The 22536-nt window shown below is 39.4% G+C and overlaps 1 protein-coding gene across 44 annotated transcripts in view; it reads left to right on the top strand.

Moving 5' to 3' along the window:
- NRXN1 (neurexin 1) overlaps nt 1-22536 on the top strand; it is a 1231187-nt gene that overhangs the window by 583253 nt on the left and 625398 nt on the right. For all 44 annotated transcript variants that reach the window (XM_070069132.1, XM_070069131.1, XM_070069134.1 and 41 more), the window contains 2 exons: nt 10930-11052; nt 21360-21741. In XM_070069132.1, the coding sequence (XP_069925233.1) occupies nt 10930-11052; nt 21360-21741 (505 nt within the window). The remainder of the gene's footprint in view (nt 1-10929; nt 11053-21359; nt 21742-22536) is intronic.

The raw sequence follows: 22536 nt of genomic DNA on the forward strand, positions 1-22536 counted from the left end.
CGTCGGTACCGCGGCTCACTAGGTTAATCCTCCGCCTTGCGGTGCTGGCACACCGGGTTCTAGTCCTGGTTGGGGCGCCAGATTCTATCCCGGTTGCCCCTCTTCCAGGCCAGCTCTCTGCTGTGGCCAGGAGTGCAGTGGAGGATGGCCCAAGTACTTGCGCCCTGCACCCCATGGGAGACCAGGAGAAGTACCTGGCTCCTGCCATCGGATCAGCGCGGCGGCAAAGGAAGACCTTCCTCTCTGTCTCTCTCTCTCTCACTGTCCACTTTGCCTGTCAAAAAAAAAAAAAAAAAAGTTAAGAAAAAACAAGGAAAGATTTAAATAGGAATCCAGCCAAAACAAATACAGTGTAATGAGTCAACATGTGACTATTATACTTCTCCAGTGGATTTTTAAAAATTTGTGAAATGCCTTTCTCCTGTTGTTAGTGTTCAGTTTCGAAAAGCATTTACAGACTTAACATCTGACTTTATATTATTTGTTCAAGATTATTTTTTAATTGGGAGAGTTATTGTTAACATTTTTAGTCTAAAGAAATGTGCCTGTCCTTAGACCTCTGTAAATATCCCTGCTTGCAAAGAAAAGGCAACTAACTCTTTATAGAGACATTCTGAGTAGTTTTCAAGGATATGTCCTTGGCTAACTTGGGGAGAGCTTGAGGAGGAATAGAAAAGGAGATGAGGGAGGAGTTAACATGTTTCAGCAGGTAGTTCAGCTTCCCAGCTCCTAGGGCGATTGGTCTGTCACCAAGCCCAGTTCGTGACTGGCACCAGGCCTAGCCAGCAAGACACACCCGAGACAGCATCTCTGATACCCCTGAGGCTATGTCACTAAGTGAAAGACAGTTTGGAGAAGGTGACTCAGCTGTGCCTGTGACATGAATAAATGAAGGGTTTTGTTTCCTCCATATGCATTCCTGATTATAGAGTTTACTTAAAGGAAAATCCAAAAGTATATAAACAAAAAATTTGTACTTCTAATCAGAGCTGGCTTTGACATTATGTATCTCATACAATCACCTGTGCTTAGAAGAATCTGATGCTTGGATTACTGCTCTGGTGACATCACCTTGAGATTCTTAATTTTGAATAAGGATCCCATGTTTTTATTTTGCACTGAGCCTGCAAATTATGCAGGCTGCCATACGCCTGGTAAAATTCAGCCAATGAAGAATCTGAAAGTGCCATTTCCATTCCAATTGTAAATTATAATTCAGTTTTCTTGCTGATTCATGTGAGAAATAAAAGATTTAAGTCCCAGACCAATATTTAGAAATTGAGAAAAATAAAAGGGAAACATTAAGCAAGGAGTTACTATCCTTTATTCTTTTTTAAGCAGAGGTCAGACTATTTTAAAGTAATTACTTTAAAACCAAAAACTAATGGCAAAGTCAAATAGTAGGCTAAAGGTGTTATAATTGCAACCTGAGAAAAACATCGTCTTGTTATTTATGGAGAGGAAGTGCTGCTGCCAGGATGACTCAGGCATCAAGCTGTGGCGGCTCTGGCTTCCATTCCCAGGGCTTTTCTACCTTCTCATCATTGTCACAATGACAAGGCTTGTTTCCAGCTTCCCACAGGGTCCTGCCTCCCATCAGTGGCTGCTGTCTTCCAAGACAACTGCCAAATAGAAGTTATTAGTACCTGGTACACACACACATGTGCACATCCAGCTTTTAGATGAAACCTTCTAAATTAACTGTTCAGAAAAGTAAAGTAATCTAATGCATCCTAGATTTTAGAATGGAAGGACTTTGCAATTATTCATGTCTTTTAAAGCCTTTTAAAGTGGCTTTTGTTGCTTTTGTTTGACTGAGTGAGAAAATTAAGACCAAAGCTGTGAATGTTAGATTAATAGCATATTTAAGGTTATGCTAGAGTTAATGCAACATTGAATCTAAAACTTAGACTTCCTGACTCAATCCCTGAGCATATTTATACTCTTATTTCTTTAATGCTTAATATCAAAGTTTCTTGGAAAGATTTTAATTTGTATCTTACAGGAGCCTGAAAACTAGAGCCTCCAAACTATCCACCTGTTTTAATAAATACGTTTTATTGAAACAGCCATATCCATTTGTTTACATGTGTTTCATGGCCACTTTCACATTATAATAGCACAGTGGAGTCATTGCAATGATGAACTCATGGCCTGCATAGTTGAATATATTTACTATCTAGACCTTTATGAAATAAAGTGTTTTGACCCCTGATTTATTAGAATGTAAGCTTCTTCATACTCTCAGTTGGCCATTTTCAATGCTGACATCAGTCTTTGACACAAAACAATTTTAATTAAATTAATATATGCATGCTATCTAACAGAATGAATAAGAGTAGTTAAGTAGAATAAACAACAGACAGAATATGGACCTTTCTGTTTTAAAAATTTATAATTCTAAGATGCTATGGGGCTGTAACTTCTCTCTCTCTAATTCAATAACTAGACTCTATGGGCAATTGAATGACCTAAAGTATTGAATAGTAATGTATAAAAGTATACATGTAAGTCAATGCTATGCTTTTTTTTATAGCAAAACTACAGAAACTTCAGGATCCAGTTTCACACAGATTCTGACCTTTGGCCATTATAGCTGAGCTGACAAACATAACTTGTTATTAATAAATTAGAGATAGTGGATGAATTATTTCTGCTAAGCAAATTATATGGATTTCTACCTGCCTGTCATGTGGCATTTATTAGCTAGTGATTTTGCAGAAACACCCATCAAAATCCTGAGGCTCAATAAATTGTTTAATTGAGCAAGAAGATTAACTACTGAAATAACAAGATAGAGTTATAAATGGTCAATCACTTGCCATGTGTTGTTTTAGAGATAGCGTAACTGATACAGTCCATTTCTGTAGTCAGCATCGTTAGAATATACCACTAGAGGGAGATAGCTACCTCAGGGGTATGCCATGAGTGTCAGATTTGTGTTAAGTGTTTTAAAAATCCAAATATAACTGGCATGGGTTTGAGTTCCCCGAGTTTCTATCTGGTCACATACATTTTCATTTCCAGAGGCAGTTGTGAGTTTCATTCCCTAGGTGTCTTTGCATTATATTATAGTTTTTGTAGCTTGGTCTTATTCTTTCCTACTACTCTTTATTGATTTATCCTGCTTTCACAAACAAGTCTAAGTAGTTCACAGGACAATTTTATGCCAACATTCTACCCAAAAGGATCACAAATTAGGATCATAAGCATTTTGTTTAACCTCAACAAGACTAAATAGGCCTTTGTTAACCAATGGCAGATTCATTTACAAGTATACTGTAAATTTTTTTTCCTATTTATAGTGAATCTTTCAGTAACCAAGCAACCATAGGGAAATACTGTGAAATCTCTGGTTGAGATGAAAACTGTTCCAGAAAATTTGACCTTGGGTAGCTTATTTTCAAAAGATTATACTATGCAGTAGTCTTGTTCAAATAAAAATTATTTATATATTTTCAGTTTACGTTTTTATATATACTATATGCTGTCTTAAACCATCAACCATTTTTGAGTGGTAAATCCTTTGGTAATTGTTCTTTACTTTTTTTTTTTTTTTGACAGGCAGGGTGGACAGTGAGAGAGAGAGACAGAGAGAAAGGTCTTCCTTTGCCGTTGGTTCACCCTCCAATGGCCGCTGCGGCCAGCGCGCTGTGGCCTGCGCACCGCGCTGATCCAAGGCCAGGAGCCAGGTACTTCTCCTGGTCTCCCATGGGGTGCAGGGCCCAAGCACTTGGGCCATCCTCCACTGTACTCCCTGGCCACAGCAGAGAGCTGGCCTGGAAGAGGGGCAACTGGGACAGAATCCGGCGCCCCAACCAGGACTAGAACCCGGTGTGCCAGCACCGCAAGGCAGAGGATTAGCCTAGTGAGCCGCGGCGCCGGCTGTTCTTTACTTTTTACCCCATAAGTAGCATGGAAAGTAAATTACTATTCATTGAAATCACACAAAGTGCCAGGAACCTAATACAATAATTTTTTTATTGCAAGAAATCCATATGCTTGGGAGAGTAAGACTCTCCCATATGTACAGACAATGGGAAGGAAGCTTGATGAAGCCCACTTGTCCGAGTCTTTACCATCAGAAAACGTAAGACCTGCTTTTCACTCCAGGCTGATATGCCTTTCACTCAGCTTTAAGCTTTTTCAACTGTTCATGCTTAACTTCTTCAGAAAGGTCAGGAATCCACATTTGAACTAAAGGTGGGGAGGTGCATGTACAAACATCTTTCTCAGCACTATTTCTAAGCCTGTATGGCAGTGAGGTTGTAGGTAGGAATCAGTGATTCAACTACTCAAAGCAGGAAGATGTATTTAAATTGTATTTAGGAGGGTATTGTTATATAGTTGCTGCTAGAAAAAAGTAGGGAAAGATATAATAGGCAAAGATCAAAGAACATTTCCCTTCTCTGATTTTGGCGAGGTAATAGTTAATTCCTTTTGGGCAGGTCCCAAGTAAGTCAGGGGCTGAGGGATCATTCTGCAAGTAAGTAGAAGTTCTTTGGCAATTCTTATCTAATCTCCCATGGAGCTATCTGTGAAATGGAAGAGTTAAATTGATTATCCATATACCTCCTGAGAGCTAGTCTTTCGTCATTAAAAAAATCATTTAATGACATATGCCCTAGTGCTTTCATGTAGAATTTACATGATTAACAAAAATAATTTTAAAATAATTAACTGGAGAAGAATGCATGCAAAAAAATAAAGGAAAGAAAAGAATTAAGTTGCTGAAGTGAAGCACAATTCCTAAATCTTGGTTCCTTCATGGATCAAAAAATGGAAGGCAGTCTGTTGTATAACTCGTGTGACATAAAGGGAATGGCCTACGAAATCTACAGAAGGTTTTAAAGTTTGGACTTTGAAATTAAGGGAGAGTTGGGAAGGTATGCTAGGGAACATCGCATGCAGTAAGGCAAGCTTTAAACACATGTGCAACTTGATATCCACAGCAAATGATGTTCCGGACAAATAGTTTTTAATTAGTAAGCTACAAAATCCTTTCAGTAAATTAAATGTAAGTTTAAAAGCCAAGGAGCTATTTGGAAATGATTTTTGGAAACATTTTCTAGGATTTTCTCAGAAAGATCACCCCTTTTCCAAAGAGAAAATTGTACTCCCTAGTTAAGTGAATTGACTTTCCTACCAGGTTCTGTGGAGTCCAAGGGCTCCAAGGGGTGCCTTAAGGGCCAAGTTAGCCTGCTCCTTTAGTAACAGGGTTTCTCTTCCTTTACAAGGTTTTTATACTCTTCATGCAAGAGTACATGTGGAAAATTAATGCCATGGTTGAAAAATAGTGATAAAACCATTGCCCTAGTTCACCTCGGGGATGTTCACACTGCACAGCCAAACATGTTTGGAGTAAAGCACCGGAAATGCTGGGTCAGTTTCTGCAGCACTGCCCTTCCTGACTTGGTGCTTTGAGCAGTGGAGAGAATCATTTACCGTAACAAGACTAAATCTTTCCTTAAGGATCACTTCATTGTTTCCCCCAGATAAGCTGACCTGGGATTGAGTCACAAAAACAGAGGACTTCCCTGCTACACAGAGTGGAGAAGCTCCTGCTCCAGTCTGATCATGCTGTATTCTGTGAGGGGTGTCAGAATGATCAAAACATAATTCTCCCAAGTGGAATTTGATATTGCAAAGTAATAAGCCCATTTTCTAATACATATCAGTTTACCTTCTTGGATTCACTTGCATTTAGTTACTGGAGGGCAGAAGAGAAATTTTGAGGTTCTGTCTGCACTCTTCCTACCTTGGAAAAATAAAACTGATGTATTTAATAAAAATAGTAGTGGGAATCTCACTCATTTAGGGAACATCACTCTAATATTGCGTTCTTTCATGTATTTTCAAAGTATGAAATTAGTCAGAGTGGTTCTCTGACAGAATTTTAAAGTAGCCTATAAGAGAATATCTTTTATATGCTCTTATCCAGTGTCTTCATTTTATAGACAAAATGAACACATGGAAGATAAGTGACTTGCTCAGGATGGCATAATTAGTTGATTGCTGACTAGGATCAAAATTCTGTTTTCTGTACCATCTCTACTCATACTGGAAAACCACAAACTATTTTATGCCATTTCCTTTGTGCTGAGAATAACAATTTTCAAAACAAACAAAAAAAAACTAAGATTCACATTGATAGGAAAATGCAGGTGAAGAATAAGTAGTCTCTCACACACACAGATATGTATGCATATATGGACACATGCACGTACATACAAACACACACACACACACACACACACACACCTTCCTCTATCTCATCCCCCATGTTAGGATTAACTACAACATTTCTTAGAGATACATCTTGGAAATACCTAGAATTTGCAGGTGGACAGGTTATAAAAAGACAAAAGACAAACAACTTGAACTAAATTTAAGGAAAATTGAAAAGTTTATTATTTCTACTTCTATTATTAATTTAGAAATTTTAGCTACAGAATCATTGATAAACTCAATGAGTTTCACGAGTCAGGAAACAGTTATACCACATGTTAGAACAAACTGTTGAAAATAATTGACTCTCTTGCTTGCTTTCCATTGCTACTTAGTTTCAATCTTTGATGAAGAGAAAACAGCAGACAATGACCAAATCACAGACTCAGAAGTTAGTGTCACTGAGAAGTACACTCCAGATCAATATAACATAACAGATAAAATAACCTTGGAAAAGTAGGCTAGACTGATGATGGTCTGGAGACCTGTACTCCTCTCTCAAATAGCTGTGACCATAAGGATATCAACTAATCTCTTTGGACCTCATGCTCTTTGTATGTGGCTCTTTGAACTTCTATAACTCTCATGACCCTTTGTAGGTGTTCAGCTACACTGCATTTCTCTTTTACTACCTTGAGAAATTGTCTGTGGAAAGGACATTTTAATGGAGATGGAGATCTCAAAATCTCAGTCTCTACTCCTTACTGATAAAGGGCTCAACCTTTCTAAATCTACTTCCTTCTGTATAAAATTAAAAAAAAAAAACCCTCTGTTTCTTAAATAAGAGGTGAGTTAAGAATCAAATGTAAAATGAGATATAAATGATAGCTTCACATAAAACACAAGGAATGATATTTTTAAATAGAAAGTATGCGATAGCTGTTTTAAAAATCTCTGAAACATTGCTGTCTGCTCAAGCTGTTTTTTTTTTAAAGATTTATTTTATTTATTTGAAAGAGTTACAGAGAGAGAGAGAGAGAGAGAGAGAGAGAGAGAGTCTCCCATCTGTTTGTTCACTCTCCCAAATGGCTGCAATAGCCAGGGTTGGCCCAGGCCTAAGCTGGGAGTCAGGAGCTTCTTCTGCATCTCCCACATGAGTGCAGGGGCCCAGGTCCTTGGACCAGCATCTGTTGCTTTCCAAGGCACATTAGCAAGGAGCTGGATGGGAAGTGGAGCAACTGGAACTCAAACTAGCGCCCACATGAGATGCTGGCACTGCCGGCAGTGGCTTTACCTGCTACACCACAGTGCTGGCCCCAACTACTCAAAGTATTACAGCAGCATATATTAGACTGGGTAGCTTCAACAGTAGACAATTTTTTTTCCTTGTACTTCTGGAGGCCAAGAAGTCTTAAGAGAAAGGTGTAGGCAGATTCAATTCTTGGTCAGGACCCTCTTCCTGGCTTGTAGATGCCTGTCTTCTTGCTCTGTCTTCAAGAGCTCTGCTGTCTCTCCTGAAAGCACTAATCCCAACTTCATGACCTCAGCTAAACTTAGCTTTCAGAGGCACCACCTCCAATACTATTGCACTGAATTCAGAGGACACAAACACTCAGTTCATAGCACTCATATTATTGCCAGAAGAAATAGGTTAGCACAATTGTCATGTTTTGATATCCCCCAAAGAAAAGGTAATCCTAGATTAATTCATGTGGTTAATGATTTGAATGACTTTAAGATTTTAGGAAAAGAGAAAATGGCTCCCACACAAAATGTCAACAGCTAAGCCTTTTTTTCTTTAACAATTCCATATATTTTCTAAAGGAAGTGTAGGGGGCAACTGGACTATCTCCTCACTTTGAGGATGGAGAAGCTGAGACATCAGAAGCTGAATATTTCAGCAATTTGCTGAACTTGGGTGGAAGCACATCCTGAACTGATGGCCCTTCCAGATCTTCTCCAGTAACCACCATTTCAACAATCCTAGGTAGAGGATCTAATGGTTAGAGATTTTCTTCTGTCAGGACTCATACAGAGGCTGTGCAGGATTTCTTAAAAGTAGGATCGTTAGTACAGCAAGGTACAAGTCATCACAAAGAGAATCTTTTCCACCTTTTATTTAGATATGTGGAAAACAGACAAGTTCAGTTGCCAGCCGTAGGGTCTTATTGTTAGCAGGCGAATAATGCAGGAGAAAGCGTGAGACTTAAGTAGGTGAACCCCAGATGGAACTCTGCTCTACCACCCTTTAGCTGTCTGACCTTGGAGCAAGTGGTTTTGGCTTTCTAGGCCTTACCTTCCACATCAGCAAATTAATAATAATGTGAAGATAAAATATCAGATAAAGTGCCTCATCTACAATGAGTATTCACCAGCCCCCAACATTTGCAAGTAGCAAATCAATGACTAGCAACCACAGTTCTTAACTCCCAGTCCAGTGTGCTTTCCATTACACTTCATGTTACACGAGAAACATTATTTTGAACTGAGACTATTAAATGCATTTTTAAAACCTTGTCTTCTAAAATCAATCTGTTCACATTTTTAATAATGCAAAAAAGGAGTTTGAAGTTGGCCCACAGAGATTTTTATGAACCAAAGGGTTATTTTTAATTGGGTTTTGTGCCTGTTGTTATGGAAATAGTTGTTTCATAGATTAAGCCTTATGACTTTCCTGCAAGATCAAGCCCAGAATGGGGTATAATGATGATATCACCCTTATGCTACTTTTCCTTGACAAAAACATTTAAAATTAAAAGAACGGCATGGTGCTGCTTCAAAAGCACATTTTTCTAAGAAAAAAAGATCTCCCCTATAAAAATAGCTTTAAAATGATATATTCTCTTTTCAAAGATCAAAACTAAGGGTGACCCTTGCTGCCAGTAGGATGCTAGGAAGCTGCAGAGTTATTAAATACTTCTTTCTTCGCTATTGAGAATAGAAAGAGTTCCTTTGATCCTGGAACTTGCTTTCAAAATTTGGTCTCAAAATATTTTTTTGCAGCTGCTGAACTAATAGACTTCCTCTGGTTATTTAGTGATCAATCTCTCAAAACCATTCTATCTAGAATAGCTTGCATTCACAGTTGTGTAATTTAACTTCTCTAAAGAAACAAAGAGATGATTTCTAGTCTTAATGACGGCTGCTAGAGTGAAGAGAATAGAGGTATTTCATCATGAAAAACTTAGTTTATATCACAGGCTAGTTTTAAGGGCCAGAGACCTACTAACAAAGGACAACAGGATTTGTAGGGTCAGGAACAATATAGGAAAGAAATCAAGAGTCTGGGTAGATACTCGTTGTTCTAAAAACATCAAATGATTTCATGTGGATGGACTATCAGGGTTTCACTGTATTTATTTTCGCTTTCTCAATGGCCTATATCTTTACCTTCTGATAGTCCTCCTGTGATCTTAGACATTGATTGGCTTTGCAGGCAGAATTTTAAAAAAATTGTGATCCCCAGTCCTGATCCTCAATCAATTCAAAGTCATGCAACTCTATTATGTTAATGTATCAACAACTTTCAGCATCTAAACAGGGAACATCACTATGTGCTCAGATAGTATCTGTAACATCATTGTTTCCTCATTTAATTATATGGCAGACTAGGAGGAATTATTATAAGCACTTCTTCTTTTTCTTTGTTTATAAATTGAAGAGGGTCATAGTCTAGCTTTGTCATGTCTGTAATTTCTAATAAACTATCAACTGATATGTCTGTTCTGTTGAGTTCCATTTGAGTAGGATTACATAGGTTCACTGGCAGTTACTTTCCCAGGGGTTTCCACTTCTTGCCTTGTGAGTTTTGGCCATTGGTCCTGCCCTCCACTATTGGCTAGTGTTACATTTTGCCTTCCCACTTGCCCCATTGTTGGCTTTACCTCATTCATTGTCCACTTCCTCTCAGTCTATACTTTAACCTACAACTGTGGAAGCACCTCCAGCACTCACAGAGAGATTTGCAACATACATGGGAACTTCCAAAAGTTCATGGAAAATGTAATTAGAAGATACATATATTTTGAAGCCAAAAATTGAAATGTATGCATACTTTTCATTTTCTATAAGCTTTTTGAAGAGCCTGCACATAGGGCAATCAATTATGAGTTTTTTAGACCTAGCTTTTAGATACTACATTCCATCAATTTAGACTAGTGAACCTAACAACTTGGTGAACATTGAAGGTACATGGTATAAGAACTGAAGGAAATTCATCACACAATGTAAGTACTAAGAGCAGCCTTCTGGCCAGAGGCCAATTAGGAAGGAATCTACTCACTGAAAATGATTTGCTGCTGATGTATGGTCAGATGTCTTCCTACAATCAGAGATTACCTGACTACTGGCTACATTGTTGGTAAGCTAGTAATAACCCAAATATCAGAAAATCCTTTTTAAAATGTCTGTAAATTTGGGAGGCTCCCCAGTGCTATGTTGACTGTGCCCATTTATGACAACAGGTTAGTTGACATGTCTTAAATCAATGCATAAGATTAAGGATTCTTAAATTATCACAGCTGAATGTTTGTTAACTTGTCATTTTCCTTGCTTGCTATGACTCTCATGAGCTTGAAAATTGGTCCAGCCAATCTCTTTTCTCCCTTTCTCTTCTCTCTCCTCATCTCTTGTTTCTTCTCTCTTCTCTCTCCTTCCGCTCCTGGCTTTCACCCCTTCTTTGTCTCTTTCTCTCACTCTCTGTGAGGTTCGTTTGCTTGATTGATTCTGAACATCCATAATGACTGTTTGGCATGTTTACAGGCAAAGGTCCTGAGACCCTTTTTGCCGGCTATAACCTCAATGATAATGAGTGGCACACAGTGCGAGTGGTTCGTCGAGGAAAGAGTTTAAAGTTAACAGTGGATGACCAACAGGCCATGACAGGTAAGCCTCCCCTTGTTCCATGCTCTTCTTATGCTAAAGCCGTGCACTTCCTCATCTCATGCAGTTGGCTTTTCAAATGATGCAGGGCTGGTACACAAATTGGAGCTTATACACACAGTTCAACTTTAGTCTGATATTCTGGTAGCAATTTCATTTAATCAGCAGCCTATTAAGTATTTCTTTCTCCCAAAGGATCAACACATGTTCCTTGACCTTCAATAAGTCAAAAAGAAATTACAGTATATGGTTTTGTGGCCTGATAAATATCTTAATGCTTCATAAAATATTGAAGTCATTGTTCAGATACTAATTTTTGTTCTGTTTCTTTGTTTCTGATATATCTTGGTGGCGAACGGCAGCAAGTTCTACTTTTTAGCTTCTAGGCAAATTGATGGATATACTGGCATTCTATCTGGTGAACTGATTTTCATTTTAAGCTATAATAGATCATTTTTGGCCATTTAGCTCAGTTGGTTAAACTCCAATATTAAGGATGTCAAGTTCAATCGCTGATTTGTAGATTCCTAACTGAGGTGAGCTTTATCAAGTTCCACCTGGAGACATAGGGAAGTCAAATGAAAGCAGAATCAGCAAGCCTTTATCTCCTCTGGAAATAAATCCAGGCACATGATCCACCAGCTATTAGCTTCTTTCTGTCTTTCAGAGAACATCTCCATGTTGATTATTTTAGTACAAAGCACAAGACAGTCCTTGTGTAGTGAAGTGCCTGTCCTACATTAAATCTAAACACCCTTCTATCATTGTGAAAAAAACAAGTGCAGGGTTTTAACTTTCGGAAAAATCATTACTGAGTTCAAATGAGGGCGCTGCCCACTTAAAAATCTCTTACTATCATATTTCATCAGCCTTTTATGACTTTCCAAAAACTTTTCTTCATGTCCTGTAACTTTAAATTGTTCTACAATCACCCAAAGAACTTCAGGAAGAAAAATGCCTAGCCTTCCACCACAGAAAGTCTGCGGAGGAGCCCAGACTTAAAATCTCTCTAGAGGCCTCCAGTGCAGGTGACACATGGACTGGCATTTAGGGGCTACCACTATATTATGTCATGTAATTCTCGAAGAAGAAAATCAACTAGAATACAGCCGGTCTAGGCCTTTATTCAGAACTGTCAAGCCTGGGATGGTGAGAAGCCCAGGGAGCTCTCTGAACCTCAGGAAGGAAGGTGGAGTTTGTTCAGGACCTTGGCAGGAGAATGCCAGCTGAGGGTTAGCTGGTTTTTGTCAACAACAGCTTTTAATAAGAGGGATGAATGTTTTTTGTAAATTGGAATCCATTGTTTTGGCAACTGGATTTTATTAAAATGGGCAGGAATGAAGGTGAGGGTCTACACTCATATGGGAGGGGTTGGGAAGAGACCTTCAAGGGGCAAAAACATCCCAGAACCACAACAGAACATTCTCTAGTGTCACTCAGTCCTGTGATGTAGATATGTTATGCATACTCCCATTTATAGACAAGGAAATTTAAATTCAAGAAAAATAAGTGATTTTGTTTCACTGAAATGTCATTGTTAGCAGAACTGAGAAAACCTAGGTTTGCTTTATGGTTTTTATTTTTAAATTTCTTTGGTCGATTTTAGCTCACAGGCCATTGCTCTCTATTCATTAATATCCAAATAAGAGTATAATTCTATGGTGAGTATTTTATCAGATATAATGTTATGAGAATAATACATATATAAATATAAAATTTGGTTGATAACTGCTCATGTAGGGCAGTATGTGATGTATTGAATGGTTGACGTAAGCAATTCTCCAGCTCCTAGAGTTAGGAAGAGAATTGGAGGAACTTGATGTCAGGGGTGGCTTAAAGCAAATAATAATATTTGCACTGCACTTTATATAAAGGGTAATATGGATGATAGAAGTATGTGGGGCAGAATTTCATACAGAAAAAAGCAGATAGGGCTGGATAGACTAACATTCAGGGAACTAAGAGGTTTTGTTTTGCTTCATACATCAATGAAGACATGGATGACATGGCTAGAAAGGCCTTTTGAGGCAAATAACTTAATCTTCTGGACTAAGGAATACATATGTCAAGGCAATTGGATATCCCTGCATTGAAGCTGGGGGGTAAGCTAAGAGAATTTATTTGAAGCACAATGAATCTAACAGTGTATTAGATAGTACTGAATGTGAAGTATTAAGTCTCGAAGTACAGTGAATGTAGCAGCAATGGAAAAAAAAGAATGCTAAAAAATTTTTTCAAAAACTATACTTAAAAATAATTTCCATCTGACAAAAAGCTTCAAAAGCAAACAACACAAAGAGCTCTGGCACACTTTTGCTGTCACTGACATTTTATACCATTTGCTTTAACATTTGTACTTCTACTCTGTTCTCTCAGGTTTTCGTTGTTTCAAACCCAGTTCAGGGTCAGTTACATACAAAATGCCCCTTTACCCTTAAATACTTCAGGGTGCATTTTCTAAAACTAAGGATATCCCCTTAAATAATAACACAAAAGTTCCTAATGTAATAACCTTTTCTTGAATATAATATATGTATCTATTCTGTCATTCATATTCCAATTTTATCATTTGGCCTTGTATTGTCCATATGCTGTAAGCATTCTCCCCTCCAGCACAGCATGCAGTGTAGAGGGAGGCTTCTTTTACTTTCCATGACTCTTTAGCTTCCTTTAATCTAAAACATAAACTTTTTGTCTTTAATGGCATTCACATCTCTAAAGAATACAATCCTCCTCCTGCCTTACATGAATATAGTCATAAATCTTGTGCTCTCCTGAAGTTTCCTCATAATTAAATTCAAATTTCACATTCTTTAGTGGAACCACATTGTATCCCATCTGGAGGCATAGGCTTTGACCTTGATTGATGATTTAATTTGCTCCTTTGGTAAATGTGTTGTCCAGTTTCTTCACAGAACACTATAATTATTGTATTACTCCACTCTTATTTGCTTTATGCAAAGTACCTTGGGGAGCTTCTTTGGAAATAAAAGTTTTATTTCAGATTACAGTATAGGTTACAAGACCAGGAGGCCCCACAGTCCAGCATCTAATGGAGGCTGATTATGGCAGGTGCATCAGCAGCAATCTCAATAATGAGTCAGGAAAGAAGAGAGAGAACCCAGTCTGAACTTGACTGAAATAATCAAACCTCTCACAAGAACCACCCTCTGAGAGCATGCTCCCCACTACCTCGAGACCTCTCACTGTCCCACCACTCAGATGCCATCATGAGATCAAGTGTCCACACTTATTCCACCAACCATTAACATTAAGACATCAGAGTTTAAAAAGCTGCATGAATTTTGGGGAGACAAACCATACTCAACCCATAACAAATTATCATGTTAGCTCCTTTGCAACTAATAAACTCTATGTAGAGAGACATATTAAGACCCTGCAAATATCTTGTACATCATCAAATTTTTCCTTAGATTTAGCATTTGTTGAAGATTTATACCTGATCTGGTCTTTACCAAAATGTTGATTTTCAAACTCCAGCACTCCTTCCTATGTGCAGTCAACAGTAAGCGTTCTACTACAAGCAGGAGACCTCCCTTCACTTGCTCTTCTTTCTCTCTCTTTGTTTTCCTTCTTTCCCTTTGGCTTCTCCACCTCCCCTGCCTCTATTCCTCACTTCTCTCTCTCTCTCTCCTTCCTTCCTACCCTCCTTCCTACCCTCCTTCCCTCTTTTGCTTCTTACTGTTGTGGACTTACAACTTCCTTCATTTTACAGTTGTTTATAATTATCTTACTTAATTATTTTGCTTCTCAAAATTTTTCCACTTTGGCTATGAGTCCTGTCAAGTTGATCTCTATGATCTTATGGCATGCTTCCACCCCACTTTCTGGCACAACACAATGTTCTAGGCACAGCCATTGTCTACCATACCCCACCCTTGAATTAGCCATTTAGTTTCCAGTTAGTTAGAAATGATTGTCTTACATTCCAGCACAATAGGGTGTTGCAGGCACAACTTGTGTACATCATACCCACCCCTGGAGTTAGCTGTTTAGTTTCTATTTAGTGATAAATGATATATACCAAGATCCATGATATGGGTGGTAGGCATGCTCAGCACTCCTGAAGTGTCTTTGTTTCCTGACTCAGCAAGCAAAGAGAGGAAATATATTCAACTATGCATATCTCCATCTACATTTCGTTGTCAATACACACACATACACACACACAAATAAATTACATGTTGCATAAACATGCATATATAGTATAGTAAATATGAGTTCACACTTGCACTTTTACACCTATAGCTTCATGATTGCCCTCATTTTGCATGTCCATGTCCTTCCTTCCAAGGTAAGAATTCTGACTTTCAATAATGTTATTTACTTCCTTGCACAATCAAAAAATGTATCTAAAATAGTTTAAGCATGCCCAATACCATTACAATCAAGGAACCAGGTAAAAAGATTTCATTTGGTTTGTGGTTCTGTTAATTCCTCCCAAAGACTTAACATAGATACTCAAATGCTGAGTTTATAAATAACTTGGTGTACTAGCTCCCTCTCTCCCTCCTTTCTTCCCTACCTGCTTTCCTTGTGTCCTTCTTCCTCCTCCCCCCTCCTCCCCTCCTCCTCCTCCTCCCTCCCTCTCCTCTCCTCCTCCCTCCCTCTCCCCTCCTCATCCTCCTGCCTCCCTCTCCTCCTCCTCCCTCCCTCTCCTCCTCCTCCTCCTCCTCCTCCTTCTCCTTCTCCTTCTTCATGTCAATTATCTCATGAAACTCAACAAGTCATAAGAACAAAGTTATGAATTACAGAATGTAGAAAACATTTGCTTTTTTTTCTTTTCTTTTTTTTTTTCCCACAGGCAGAGTGGACAGTGAGAGAGAGAGAGACAGAGAGAAAGGTCTTCCTTTTTTCTGTTGGTTCACCCCCCAATGGCTGCTGCGGCTGGCGAACTGCGGCCGGTGCACCGCGGCCGGTGCACCGCGCTGATCAGAAGCCAGGAGCCACTTGCACTTCTCCTGGTCTCTTATGTGGGTGCAGGGCCCAAGCACTTGGGCCATCCTCCACTGCACTCCGGGCCACAGAGAGAGCTGGCCTGGAAGAGGGGCAACCGGGACAGAATCCGGCGCCCTGACCGGGACTAGAACCTGGGGTGCGGAGCCTCAGGCAGATGATTAGATTAGCCTAGTGACCTGCGGCGCCAGCCTAGAAAACATTTCTAAACCAGTAATGAAAAGTAGCCACTGAGACTTTAATTTAGAATGGCACTTATTTTTTTCAAATGCCCTAATGGCCACTTGAAGCCACCCATGGAATAGGACAGCAGTGGGAATTTCTTGCTAAACTTTATAGCAAGTCAGAAATCACTGAACAGGAAACATTAAAAAGAAAGCACCATAGACTGCTCAGGCTGAGTCCTATATTTCCACAAATCTGCATGCCATAGTCGTTCTGATAAGTATCTGTTGAAAACAGAGCTATACTTATTCAGGCTATTCTTGGGCAAATCTGTATCTGCCCTTACCTGAGCCCAGATATAACCTAATCTTCTATCTGGGTGAACCTTCATCTGCTGCCTCCCAGAGTGTGAATGGCATTGAAAGTGGTACCAGCGGCCGGCGCCGCGGCTCACTAGGCTAATCCTCCGCCTAGCGGCGCCGGCACACCGGGTTCTAGTTCCGGTCGGGGCGCTGGATTCTGTCCCGGTTGCCCCTCTTCCAGGCCAGCTCTGTGCTGTGGCCAGGGAGTGCAGTGGAGGATGGCCCAAGTGCTTGGGCCCTGCACCCCATGGGAGACCAGGAGAAGCACCTGACTCCTGTCATCAAATCAACGTGGTGCGCCGGCCGCAGCGCGCTGGCCGCGGTGGCCATTGAGGGTGAACCAATGGCAAAAGGAAGACCTTTCTCTCTGTCTCTCTCTCTCACTGTCCACTCTGCTTGTCCAAAATAAATAAATAAATAAATAAATAAAAACTAAAAAAAAAAAAGTGGGACCAGAACCCCCACCTCTTTCCTCATGTATGGAATGTGGGCTTCCCAAATGGTGTCTTAATAACTGCATGAAGTGCTTACCCCCAGGTATTAAGATTTCTACATAAACACACCATCCAGAAAGTACAAAACTGGTGGGAATTCCTTATTGGAAATTATGGTAAAACTGTTATACCTAGAGATTTTATCACGGAGATTTTGCTAATTCCAAATTCTCCTGTCCACTAAATCTTTGGAAATGGTAGCAAATTTTTAAAGAGCTGGCAAATTAAAATCTTTCTCCTTCAAAGTTCTTTATTGTTTCTTATTTGATCAGAATAGGTTATATATGTGTATATTCATATATAATATATATGATAACAGAGGTGGTTGCATCACTGATGATAATTAAATGCTGGAGTAAATTCAGAGGGAAAGGAATTATTTAAAAGACTACAGTCAACATTTTCTTAGTGGATAATGGTTTTTAGCTGCAAATTCTTTCCATGAGCAAGTCCTTCTGCCATTACTGTCCAAGCAATTTATTTTTTAAAAAAGATTTATTTATGTATTTCTTTATTTGAAAGACACAGTTACTGTGAGAAGGAGAGACAGGGAGCTAGAGGAGAGAGATCTTCCATCTGTTGGTTCACTCTCTAAGTGGCTGCAATGGCCAGATTTGGGCCAGACCAAAGCCAGGAGCAAGGAGCTTCATATGGGTCTCACACATGGGTGCTGGATCTCAAGCATTTGGGACATCCTCTGCTACTTTCTCAGGTGCATTATCAGAGAGCTGGATTCAAAGTGGAGCAGCTGGGGCTTGAACTGGTGCCCATATGGGATGTTGGCACTGCAGACAGTGGCTTAACCTGCTGTGCCACAGTGGTGACCCCTAGTTAATTTATATTTGCATGTTAAAGAAAAAATAGACTTTGAACATGGAACATAATGGTTTACTTGTACCTGGGCCATGGATGCTTCAGTACTGTTTTACTACCTTTTAAATTATTTTTTAAAGATTTATTTATTTATTTGAAAGTCACAGTTACAAGAGAGAGGAGAGGCAGAGAGAGAGAGTTTTCCGTATGCTAATTCACTCCCCAATCCGGCCGGAGCAGCGCCGATCTGAAGCCAGGAGCCAGGAGCTTCCTCCGGGTCTCCCATGTGGGTACAGGGATCCAAAGACCTGGACCATCATCCACTGCTTTCCCAGGCCAAAGCAGAGAGCTGGATCTGAAGTGGAGCAGCCAGGTTTCGAACCAGTGCCAACATGGGATGCCGGCGCTTCAAGCCAGGGCATCAATCTGCTACGGCACAGTGCCGGCCCCTACCTTTTAAAATTATTTAATATTATTTATTTATTTATTTATTTATTTATTTATTATTATTATGTCCTATTCCACTGAGAATGGAAAATAAATATAAGATTTTTTTGTTACTGAACTTCTCAGTCCTGCTCAGCAACATGTTCTTCACTGTTTCAGAGCAACCAAAAATGTGATAATTTGATGTAATCTTTAATTTCAAGCGTTAGAAACGTTTCTCCTAGATATTTTCTTACTGTTGCTTGCTTCATCAGTATGGGTTCAAGATGAAACAAGACAGTTTCAAAGATGGAATTGGGTCCACATGATTGAAAATCAGATTTTAATATAGCCAAATAGATGAAGATGAACTCATGCAAGAGCATATCAAAACCAATAGGACTATTTAAGCCTTTTATACTCTTCACTCTAGCTTATTAATGTAATGTTACTGATGGCTCTACACATTTGTCTTTGGAAATTCTTAAAGGTTGTTTTTTTCTTTGATTAGGCAATGATTTTTATTTTTAATTTTTTATTTTAAGTTTTAAGTAGTCTTTAACAGATTGCATATGCTTTGTAGATACAATTTAAGAACACTTGCTATCAAAATGAGAGATTGCCCACAGAGCAACATTGAGTTCCTTGAAGAGGAACTGAAGGAGAGAGAAACTGTGTTTCATGAGAAACCAGAATTGCATCAGATAGATGAGTAGCAGACACAGTGTTGGGGTGGGAGGAGAGAGACAGTTCCTTACAGTGATATTTTCATCTTGAAAAAACAAATTTGCAGAGAGGAAGTCAGAATAAACCAATAGCTGAGAAGAGACCGTGCCTGGGAAGATTCGAGTGCTGCTACCAGGATTAAGGACTAGTGAGGAGCGTTTCAGGATTAAGTAAAGTACAGCTCAGAGAGGAGCATTTTTATGCCAATAGTTCATAATTATCAAAGTCAAGTATGTATGTCAACACTTTCTCCTGCAGAACAAAAAAAATTGGCTTTATATATTTTGCTTACAAAATATATAGTCCTCAAAATAGTGTCCAATATGTGAGGTCTTAAAATAGGCTTGTGGAAAATGGAATTTAAAAATATGCTCATTTTCTTGTGAACACTTTGAAGCCCCCTCCTCTTCTACTGTCTTGACAAGAGAACTAGAAATTGTCTGAAGGGGTGGAATAAAAGGTTGGTGTTTAAGCTTCACCTGGGAAGAAATTCCATGCATTTGCTTAGGAACTGATTCTGGGATTGCCCTTCATTATATGTTCATTCGTACCACTGAGGATGGAATAGCATTAGCTTACTTTTCCAATCATGCCAAATTGCATATGGCACCTAGCCAACAACTCTGCTGAAAAAACTTGCTTGGAACTTAAATGACCCATTTGAGTTACAGAAGAATCATGACATTTTAATTAGAAAAGAACAAAAAATTGGGAAGAAACTTTCAGTCCTCACAGAAGTCCTTATACCTGTATGTTGTGTGTTGTCATATAGAAAACACAATCACATCTGTTTATTTATTTTATCTTCAACTTTGGAGACAGATACAATTAGCACTCTTAAGGCAAAGATGGGACTTAGTTTGGCTTTTAGTGGATTTGCTAGAGAAATATCATGGGATGGAGACAGATGGTGGCTGAGTTGAATAGTGAATCACTGAATAAATCTGCAACCAAGTTTCCCACTAGGGTGTTTCTTTTTATTAAGGATTATTTTATTTATTTGAAAGGCTGAGTGATAGAGAGATCTTCCATACACTGGTTTACTCTCCAAATGCCTGCAATATGTGGAGCCCAAAGAGGGGAGTCTGCAACTCCATCCAGATCTCCCATTTGGGTGGTACAGGCTCAAGTACTCTGGCTGTCACAGCCACCTTCTCAGGTGCTTTAGCAGAAAGGTGGATCAGAGGTTGTGAAGCTGGGACCAGAACCCACGTGGCAGAGGGGTTGGTGGCATTGCAGGTGGTGGCAGCTTACCTTGCTGCACCATATGTCAGTTGGGCAGGGAACAGTACAATGTTTAAAGATTATACTTTGAGGGCCGGCGCCGTGGTTTACTAGGCTAATCCTCTGCCTGAGGCGCCGGCACACTGGGTTCTAGTTCCGGTCGGGGCGCCAGATTCTGTCCCAGTTGCCCCTCTTCCAGGCCAGCTCTCTGCTGTGGCCAGGGAGTGCAGTGGAGGATGGCCCAAGTGCTTGGGCCCTGCACCCCATGGGAGACCAGGAGAAGCACCTGGCTCCTGCCATCGGATCAGCGCGGTGCTCTGGCCGCAGCGCACTGGCGGTGGCCATTAGAGGGTGAACCAACGGCAAAAGATTATACTTTGAGGAAGTGTGGGCTAATTTTAATAACCTTCAAATTCAGCTTTCCTTTCATTCATATGTTGTGTTTAATTTAGTTAGGAAAAAAATAGTTCCAATGAAAATGGCATATAGCCGAAGATCAAACAAATTTCTTAGGTGTTTGGGAAACTGGTCTGAGGAAAGACTATTAGCATTAGCACAGAAAAGGAGAAGTGGGAAGTTCACAATAACCAGAAACACATTTTCATGATTCATTATTTGAAGAATAGTCAGTGATTCTGTCGGTTATAGAAATGCATAGTCACATTTTTATCCAATGGAAGACTATAAAGTGAATCAGCTTCTAACTGTGTAATGGAGATTGCCTCTTTTGTGATTATTTAGGATAATCACTGCCCTTCATCCTTTTCTTTTCTTTTTCCTTCCCTCCTTCTTCTACCTTTCCTCCCCTTCTCTTTCCTGTCTCCCCCTTACCCTTTCCTTTTCCTCTTCCGATCTTCTTTCTTTCTTTATTCCCTAATTAAAAATTCCACACCTTTTGTAAATTTTGAGGATAGTTTTTGTTAAGACTGAAACTTGACCAAAGAAAGTTTGATTACATAAGTGCATCTAACCCTTTAACACCACCTACGTGTTTTTACTGTGAGGAACTGAGTTGTCAAGGAGATATCCATATCCCTACATTGTAAAAGGTGATATTCTTCTGGAAGTCTAACGTGGAGAGAGCCTTTCATATGACAGCAAGTAATAATACCTTATCTTTTAGGTCAAATGGCGGGTGACCATACGAGGCTGGAGTTCCACAACATAGAAACGGGCATCATCACAGAACGGCGGTATCTCTCTTCTGTCCCCTCCAACTTTATTGGACACCTGCAGAGCTTGACATTTAATGGAATGGCATACATTGACCTGTGTAAAAATGGTGACATAGATTATTGTGAGCTCAATGCCAGGTTTGGCTTCAGGAACATCATAGCAGACCCTGTCACCTTCAAGACCAAATCGAGCTATGTTGCCTTAGCTACACTGCAAGCCTACACTTCTATGCATCTTTTTTTCCAGTTCAAGACAACATCTCTAGATGGACTAATTCTCTATAACAGTGGGGATGGAAATGACTTTATTGTGGTTGAATTAGTGAAAGGGTAAGTCTGTGTCAGTTCTATGGTAAATAAATGAATCTTGGGAAAAGTGATCCTCAATCTGAATATATACATTGGAATGAATTGACATATAAGATTGTGAGCAGAAGTAGGTGGAAGACAAATAAGGCACTAGTTTAAATATTTCTTGGTATCTTACGTGCATGTAGACTCAGTACAGTCATTTTTACTTCCATTACCATACAGTTGGTAAAAATAACATAAAATTCTAATATATGGTAGGTATTCCATGAGTCTGACACTTTGAATCTGTTTCCTGCCTATTCAAGCTGTAATTCCACAAAAGGATTTCTACAAATCTGTAGGCTAATCTGTGCTAAATTCAATAACTAATTCAAGTAACCAGATTACTTAAATTTATACAATATCATTTAACTAAAGCTTGATTTTATATCAGAGTTCCTTAAAAATTTTAGGAGGGAATACATGTGTGAAATTTCCTTAAGACTATGTTGGAAATTGATGTCTTTTAATTGATGTCAGCATTTATTTCTTCAGTGACTATAACTGAATGTTTCCAACGGCTAGTTAATGCGCCACAACACACTGGCACGTGTATTCTCTGTCACCTTTGTGTACTGCTCAGTTTCCCACAACTCTGGACTACACACACCAATATGCAACCCCAGGGCAGCACATCCTTACAGCAGCAAAGCCCTGTGAGACATGTGCTAAGCTGCTCAAGTGCAAATGCTTAGGGGACTCTTCAAGGAAGTCCATGGGCACAGGGTGGATGGTTGAGCTGGATGTTTGAGGATGAGTGCACATTTCTCATTG

The sequence above is a fragment of the Oryctolagus cuniculus genome, chromosome 2 (assembly GCF_964237555.1).
Source record: "Oryctolagus cuniculus chromosome 2, mOryCun1.1, whole genome shotgun sequence".
Lineage (NCBI taxonomy): Eukaryota > Metazoa > Chordata > Mammalia > Lagomorpha > Leporidae > Oryctolagus > Oryctolagus cuniculus.